This window comes from Gallinula chloropus (genome assembly GCF_964237585.1).
Source record: "Gallinula chloropus genome assembly, chromosome: 19".
NCBI lineage: Eukaryota > Metazoa > Chordata > Aves > Gruiformes > Rallidae > Gallinula > Gallinula chloropus.
The window spans coordinates 4,259,683-4,267,925 of record NC_140104.1 but is presented as its reverse complement, the minus strand read 5'-3'; the positions used below and the strand labels follow the sequence as shown (position 1 = coordinate 4,267,925).

General features: G+C 49.3%; 2 protein-coding genes across 2 annotated transcripts; both read right to left on the bottom strand.

The window, feature by feature from the left end:
• On the bottom strand, window positions 1-2,384 carry ZNHIT3 (zinc finger HIT-type containing 3). The gene is made up of 5 exons (XM_084273242.1): window positions 2,291-2,384; window positions 2,092-2,123; window positions 1,941-2,021; window positions 1,784-1,864; window positions 1-1,198 (listed from the first exon to the last, which is right to left on the bottom strand). The coding sequence occupies exons 1-5, from the start codon at window positions 2,368-2,370 to the stop codon at window positions 1,008-1,010; spliced, it is 465 nt and encodes a 154-aa protein (XP_084129368.1). The 5' UTR covers window positions 2,371-2,384; the 3' UTR covers window positions 1-1,007.
• Window positions 2,385-4,367: 1,983 nt separating this feature from the next.
• On the bottom strand, window positions 4,368-5,333 carry LOC311199096 (lysophosphatidic acid receptor 1-B-like; the record flags this gene model as incomplete). The annotated part of the gene is made up of 1 exon (XM_084273137.1): window positions 4,368-5,333. Exon 1 carries the CDS (start codon window positions 5,328-5,330, stop codon window positions 4,368-4,370), a length of 963 nt encoding a protein of 320 aa, XP_084129263.1. The 5' UTR covers window positions 5,331-5,333.
• Window positions 5,334-8,243: the final 2,910 nt, after the last annotated feature.

The window sequence follows — 8,243 nt, the reverse complement described above, 5'->3', positions numbered from 1 at the left end:
ATTACTCAACATCTGTATCTGCTGCTACCTCAGAGCTTTCTCTATTGATGCATTGTATGTGTAATACAATAAAACAGAACTGCTTCAGATGGAGAACACGTGGGGGGCATTCCTCTCCGCTCACGCACACACACGCATGTCATACAGGATGTATCAGCACTCTGGGAACACTCAGCGCAATTAAAATAGATCAAGTGCTCTAAGCAATATGTGCTTGAACAGAACACTTCTGGCACTGCCTGGGAGAAGCAAGAGGCTGGTAATGAGAGAGCAAACAAGGCACACGCTTCCAATGCCCGCGGGATTCTCGCTGGGAAGTATGACTACTCTGAGTTCTGTAACACCTTAACACTTCTGACCCAAGAAGCAAGCCATCAACTGCAACACTAAGGACAGATGTCTCAGGGAAAGCCAGACCAGACTCTTGCTTTTTATCTCCATGACCAAAACAACGATGCTGCCACAACTGCCCTGCGTTTCCAGCATGACCCAGGCAGTCCCACCACCTCTGCCAAGGGACTAAAGGTTTCTGTGCCAGCCCTTTGTTGCTCACATGGGTCTTGAAATTGTTCAGCTCTTCTGTGTATGCCACTTTTAAATAAACCCTTCGATACCTTGTAAAGGCATCTGACCATCCACCATGAGGTTTAGTCAACAAAAAACCATTTCAGATTACTTGGAGGATTAAAATAAATGTAAATATATTTAATATTAACTGTTACTGAGAAGCAACGTTTTCCATGGCTGACAGGATTTTTGTACCAACAGAAAACAAGTCCCCAGAACATCAGGTTTAATATCTAGTACATGATAATCTGTCCAGTATCGGTTGTGTCACTGCTTACCAACTCTTAAAGTTGAAAACTAGAGCACTGACATCCATAGTGTGACTGAACCTTGGGGAAATACACAGCACAGCACACCAGTGCAGCACGGGCTGCTGCCAAATCTCTTCTGTCAGAGGAAAGAAATGAACTTCAAGGCAAGAAAACAGTTCCCAATGTAGCTCACTCTGGAAGAATGTTCTCCTTCTCTGGAGGTTCAACGATTCTCAAACAACAGTCTGCAAACTCAACAAATAAGGGCTCCTGCATGTACTTTTTCATGAGGGAGCTTTTATCTTCTGCTTGATCGACAGTCAGCAGTAGCTGCCTGAGATGTGGATTCAGCAGCAAACCTCTCAGTTCTTCCGATTCCCCTTGAAAAATAAAAGATAAACACAACTAGTCCCAAGCAGTTCCAAACGCAGTTCAGAGCCCCCTTATCCTGCAGGGAAACTTTCTGCAGGATGTAGTGAAAGGCTGGGTCCCTGACACTCCAGTCTTTGAGGCCTTGCAATGAAGTGCATGACTGGGAGACGCTGCCATGCTCCAGGAAGGATTCATAGAATCACAGGGGTTGGAAGGGACCTCGAGAGATCATTGGGTCCAACCCCCGTGCCAAAGCAGCTCCCCAGCTCACATTGCACAGGTCAGCGTCCAGACGAGTCTTGAATATCTGCAGAGATGGAGACTCCACAACCCCCCTGGGCAGCCTGTCCCAGGGCTCCCTCACCCTCACTGGGGAAAAGTTCTTCCCCATGTTGGTGTGGAAATTCCTGTGTTCCAACTTGCAGCCATTGCCCCTTGTCCTGTCCCCACAGACACTGAAAAGGGGCTGGCCAATTCCCCCTGCATCCCATACTGAAGATATTTACAAACATTAATAAGGTCCCCCTGTGAACACCTCTGCTCACCCTGCCACCACCCAGCCACCCGGCTGAGCCCTGACATCCCGAGATTACCTAAAAGTTTCAGTCTCTGCAGCGGGACGCGGTCCTGCTCATCATCTTCTGTCAGGATGTCATCCACCGACCAGGGGCTGTCTGCGGGCGAGGACAGAGCGCTGCAGGCGGCCGGGGGTCCCCGCGCCCTCCCCGCCCGCCCGTCCATCCCACCTACCTGCGTGCTGCCCGGCGCGGTTCGGCCCGCCGGGGAAGGCCTGTTCGGCCGCCGCCCGCTTCGGCTCCGGCGTGCATCGCTCTGTGGGAGGAGACGGCGTTAGCGGCGGCACGACCCGGCTGGCCCCCTCCCCGTCCCGCCGGGCGCTCACCTCTGTGAGTCCTGCAGCACGGCACGGAGCAGCTGTGGGGCGAGAGGTGCCGGTAAGGGCGGGAGGTAGGCGGGCCCCGCCGCTCGCCTCACCGGGCAGGCTAGGCCGCGCCGCCCCCCACCCGCCTGCAGCCCCCACCCCCACCCCCAACCCCACCCCCGACCCCCCACAGCCCCCGCTCCCCGGCCCGGCCCCTCACTATGCAGCAGCGCAGCGCGGACAGCGGTATTTGGCCGCCCCGGCGGCTCCGCACACCCCGCACGACTGCGGTGCCCGCATGGCGCTGTCAACTGCGTCACTCCTGGCCAGCGGAGCGCCGAGCGCCTCCACCCAGGCTCGCTAGTCCAGCGCCGAGCGCGGGCGGGGGAGGAGTCGCGTCTGCCTCAGGGCCGGGGTTTGGGACGGGGGGTGGATGGGGGTGTGTGTGGTTCTGTTTTATGTACACGCCTGTCCTCTTGAGAGGATTCCAGCCGCATTCCCGCTGCCACCTTGATTGTAAAACGACGACAGAGAGTGATGTGTTAAATACTCTGGCTGTTCCCTGCCGCCTTCAGTGCCAGGCTGGAGGTGAACAGAGATCAGATCATACATATCACATTGTATATCCCACCATAGCACATCGCACCACGCCATACATACCATGTCACATCACATCACATCATATCATACCATGTCACATCACAGCACAGCGAGTATTGAAAGATAAAAGCACACAGACACACACACACTCACACACACACACACACCCCCAGGCTGGCCCTTGCCAGCCGCCCTTGGGGAAGGTTGGGTTGGACCTCCTGTGAGGAAGTTTCGACTGAAGTACATTGGGGAGGAGAGAGGGGTCAGGTTGCTGCTGAGGCTGGTGGTGGGAGATGCTGGGAAACAGAAGTGTTTGGAAGCAGAAATGGAGCCAGACTCATCTTGCCCAAGTTACATTATCCAATTAAGTAACTCATTCCAGTTACGTATCACTCAGTGCCACCCGTTCCCTTAAACACCAGAAGTTTACTTGAGATAGAAGAAACACTCCCGGAGCCCGTGGGTGTGAAGGAGGGTGGCAGAGGGGGTTGATGGCCATAAACATGAACTGCTATCGGCTTTGTTCATCAGATGGCAAAGGCCCTTTCATTACATTAGTGGGTGAGCTCATTTCTTACACCAAACATGCTTTTTTCTTGTACCCACTCAGGAACAGATCAGAGGGATTTTGTTCTTGGTTCTCCCAAGCTTTTTGAAAGGCTGAAACAATGACAACAAAGCAAACACACTGGAAATGAACCCCTGAAAACCCCAACCTGTACTGGAAGGGCTGGTTTTGGTCAGGGTATGGATTAATTACCATTACCAGGGGTATGGATTATCACATAGATGTGATATCACTGAGCAGCGTTTGAACATGCTTTAAACCCAGAAAGATGAGCTAGTGTCACCAGGATATTTTCCATCAAAGTTTCTAGATTGGTTACTGTGCAAGAGAAGAAATTTAAGTATCAAGATTCCTCTAGACAATATCCCCTTATCACTACGAGACAGCCTTAGTTTCCCCTAGGATCCAACAGACCAACTATTCAATACTCGGACATTTTTATTTGGTTTTGCTTTGTACAGGAAACTTCACAGCAGTTCTGATACTGAAGAATTCAGGTGAGGTTGGCTCCTAAAGCACTTCACATTTCAAAAGCCACAGGCATGAGCGTGCCTCCATTTATGAGCAGCAGTCAGAAAGGTCTTGCAGAAGCCACGTTGTCCAGCTACGTACTGCCATTAAAGTGACAGCAGTCAAACAGTGCTGAGCACCCCATTACTAAAGAGATTAATCAACTACTCAAAGATTGGATTGACCAGACAAGGAAGCGACGTCACCTTTCCCCCACACTGACAGTTCTCTAGCCGGTACAAGTGTCTTCAAAGCCATCCAAACAGCACAAAAAGGACACGGATCCCGGGTGTAAAGTGAGTGTGGCAGCAGCCTGTTCCCAAACACGAAGCCAACACGGCTTGACAGGGTTATTTTTAACCCTGTGCAGCCTGCAGGTCCACGGGAGGGGATGCTGTCCCCCTCCGCACCCGCGCCCACCCACCAAAGACTCTGTAAGCTGCCGAGAGAAGCCATGAAGAAGCTCCAGCCACCCACCTTTGCCCCCCCACCCCAACCCCTTTCCGCGCCCGCTCCGTCCCTCTCTCCGCGCCCCGCGGTGGTTTCCGCGCCCCGGAGCTGTCCTCTCACTAGGTGCTGAAGCATCCCCGGAGCGGTCCCGGCTGCGGGGCGGTCCCGCTCAGATGTTCTCGATGGTGCAGGCTCGCAGCCGGCCGGTGGAGAGGCATTTCAGAGCCTTGAGTTTCGCCCCCAGAGCTTTGCCTTTCAGGGTGTATATGATGGGGTTCCCCAAACAGTTGATGGTTATCAGCATAGCCGTGCAGTTTCGAAAGATGTAGACGCCCGGGTAGAGGTCGATGTGGCACTGGTGGTTAGTTGCATCAAATAGAACTCCTGCGAAGAAAGGAGCGTAGGAGATCAACGCCAGGAGCCAAATAAAGATACTGGTTCTGGCAACCTGGATTTCAGCGGATTTGTAGGCGCCGGTAGCTTGTCCACACGCTTTCATCCTCAGCTTTCTTTTCCTCAGGATGATAATGATGCTAAGGTAGGTGAACAGAGGTATAATAAAAGCCACCACAACATTGGGAATGGTGATGAAGATGAGGTAGTCAACGCAAAATGGGCTGTAGAGGACAGAGAGGGTTTTTTCCATGCTCAAGCAGTTCCACCCCATCAGTGGCAAGCAGCCCAAAAAGAAAGCAAGGACCCAGTTAATTAAAACTATAGCTATAGAGTGGTTTCTAGCAACCCTGAATCTCGCCCTCATGCTTTCAGCCACGGCCAGATAGCGTTCAATTCCAATGCTTACCAAGTTATAGATGGTGGATAAAATGGACGTAGTATACAAGGCGTAAGGTGCAAGCATATCCTTGGATCCAAAGATTGTAATGTCAGGATTGGTGATGAATAGCATCGAAATCCAAAAGCCAGAAAAGCTGGTGAAGAGGTCAGAGAAGGCCAAATTGCAAAAGAGAATAGAGATAGGCTTGTGCAGGTCCTTCGTTGCGATCCTGGTGAAGATGACAGTGCAGTTGAAGATCACAGATGCTATGTTGATGGTCAGTTGAGGGATGCCCAGCGCAAGTACCAAATAACGACTCCAAATGTTAGTGTGGTTAGCAGAGCAGTTTGGGTTCATGGTGGGGAAAAAAAAAATCCTCCTTTCACTTGTTAACAAGGTCTGCTTTGCACATCCCGTACTCCATAAGACACCACACCACAGGCGTGGGGCTTCCACCTTGTTCGCCAGACGCAGAATGAATCCCGGTGCACAGCTTCTATTGCCACATCATCCTGATGACAGTGGATTAAACTTTAACCATTCCTGTTTTTAAATATTTGGGTTACCAACTCAGAGCAGAGCCAATTACCTTTAAGTTGCTAGGATAACCAAAAGCGGAAAACGTATTTACTACTATCCAGATGAGCTGCTTAAAGCAACCTTTACCAAGAGCAAACTCGGGCCAGCTCTTCTGCAGACGAACGATCACATCAGTATTTTTAAAGTCTTTGAGGCTATTCTAAAATGGAATGAGTGTGAATTCAGCTTTAATTCACAAGCAGGTCAGAGAGATCAAAGATTGGAGCGTCAGAAAATGGAGAGTGGTATTTTCTTATTGGTTTTGGAGGGGAGGAGGATGCAACTGATGGAAATCAAAGAGCAACATCACTGTTGGGTCACTAACCCAGACCCCGGTTCAGTGAGGATGTGAAGCCCAGTTTCAGATCAACTCCAGTGACACCACAGAACTTGGGAAGTGCTCGAGGTTGAGGAAGGGACAACAGAACCCAGCTGGTCACTGTCTCTTGCTTACGGTTACACATTGGTGCAGCCAAGAGCAACTGCTTTTCCAAGCACAATCAGGCCATATCTACAGCACGAACCCCAAGCTTGTAAGCAAAACCATACAATGACCTGCAGCATTTCAAAGGAGCCCCATAAAGGTAAGAGCCTTTGTCTCCACAGAAATATCTCAGGACTGAGTACTGGGGTACTCAGAAGTTGTCAGAATACACCTGACATTGTGTGGTCTTTCTTCCCCTTGTGTAAATCAGAGGTTCTGATGCTTTATAAGCTAAAAAACAAAAAAGGATTTAGAGAGTTGCCAAACTAATTTTCAGACAAGGACATGAAGGAGAATGGCTTAGCCCTTTAGTAGATTAATTGTACTGGAGACTCGAGATGCTGAAGCAGCTCTGAAAATGCCATTTTTATCCACAGTAATTCTTGGATGAGAACAGGGCCAGCAAACAAACCCCTCTCTCCTCATACCCTCGTTAAGGGACATTCTGTGTTTGCTCGTTAAAAGTCAACGTGAAACTCGTACATTAATAAACCAACGTCAGCTCGATCTGTCTTTCTTTTCTGTGTCATTTTTTTTGAAGGGAAACGATTTCGAGAGGTGGGTTTAAGATCCCGGAGGCTCGAGGGGAAGGTGCCCTCTGGAGATCCATCCCACGCTGTCAGCAGAGGGCACTGCCGGAGCAAGCTGCGGGGGTGTAGGGGACCTGAACCGAGCTGTTCGGTGGGCACTGCCCCACCGTGTCAACGGGACAGCACCGCGGATGGTTTCTCTACGCAGAAGCGGCTGGTTTATTTGCTAAGGCTGCGGGTGGGTGGCCTCCGTGTCTCCCCACGTCCAAGGAGATGTCTCCAGCGTGCTCTGGCTGCTCCTCAGCATCTTCCTGCATCCGAGCCGGTAGCTTTGGCAAGCTTCCCTTTAGCAAAGTCATCCTGTAGAGCCACGTTACTGACAAAGTCATTCTCAGTTCGTTCTTCTTTTTACTGGTGCCCTAACAGAGGGTTAAATTGCATCACTAATGATTTCATACCATGATATTGCAACAGAGGCTCAGCTGAGTTTATGGGCTGGCCACTTTCAACATTCAATCATCAGAGTAGCAATTCCAACTGTAAAACTGTAAATCTGTGAACTGTAGAGCAGCTCTGCCACATGTAACAGGGAATTCGTGCTAAAATGTTTGGCTTTAAACAAATTCTTTTTCCTATTTTAGTGTATGAACATAAATTTAGGCTAGGGCACAGTTAGCAGTACGCAGTTATATACTTAAAATATTCTATGCAAAGATGTAAAAGGTATTTCAGATGGTCAGAGAGAAATGCAAAGCATGATTATCCAGGTATAAGGAAGGAAAATGGATTAAGGTCTGCTGATGTATCAATACCCTATGAAATATTCTTCTCGGAAGTGTCACAGAGAAACCATCCTTTGTGCATCCTGTAATGAACTGCATGCCGACTTGTCAACCACACCTCTGGTGTGAGGTTCCTGCTGAACAAGGGCTCTCTTATTTCTGTCACCTTCTCAGTGCCAGCACCACGAGTCAGCAAGTCCTTTTAATAACAGTGAGTATGTCAGCAGGTAACACACAGCCCCACTGAACATCAGTTGGGAGCAGCAGAGGACACCAGACTTGTGCCCCTGATCTCTGCCGATGGTGTTTTCCATGGCTCTGTGAGCAGCAGACTATCCACAGGGTCAAACATCTTCAGAAACATCCTAGTTACCAGGTAAACTTGGGCTCCGAGATATTCCTGAAAACACTACTTGAAATTTCTCTAATTGGAAAATTTGGTGTTTGAGGGTGAAATGATCAGAATGTAATTAAAGATACTATCAAGCAGCATAAGTAGCTCTTCACAGAAGCTTTGTAATCTTATTTCCCTAATATAATTGGAAAAAAAAATTAGCAGAATGTTGCTAGATTAAAGGAGACATTATTATTGTGGAAACTGAGTTGTTAGCATGCTCTAGTACAAAAAAAAAAAACCCTGATTTGTGTATTCAGACCCTCTGTAATAAAGTTTGTGCCCTCAAAACCAGATGGGAAGTAGCTTGAATTGAAAACACTGTGTGAGACTGAGGGCTGCGACACAGCCAGCCCTGCACGTGCAGCAATCTCGATTCAAGGATATTCTCACACTCCCCTGCTCTGGGAAATCTGCAGTCTTGTACTTACACTCACAACACTCCTGTGGGGAAAGAGCTTTATCTGCATTTTCTAAGTGGGAAAAGAACAATCACATTAT

Bases quoted from the DNA above. Each gene is read 5' to 3' on its own strand.
- ZNHIT3 (XM_084273242.1), bottom strand. From the start codon at position 2,370: ATGCGGGCACCGCAGTCGTGCGGGGTGTGCGGAGCCGCCGGGGCGGCC. The intron at 2,124-2,290 runs GTGAGGGGCCGG...CTCGCCCCACAG, and splicing joins CCGCGCTGCGCTGCTGCATA to CTGCTCCGTGCCGTGCTGCA. The intron at 2,022-2,091 runs GTGAGCGCCCGG...CTCCTCCCACAG, and splicing joins GTGCTGCAGGACTCACAGAG to AGCGATGCACGCCGGAGCCG.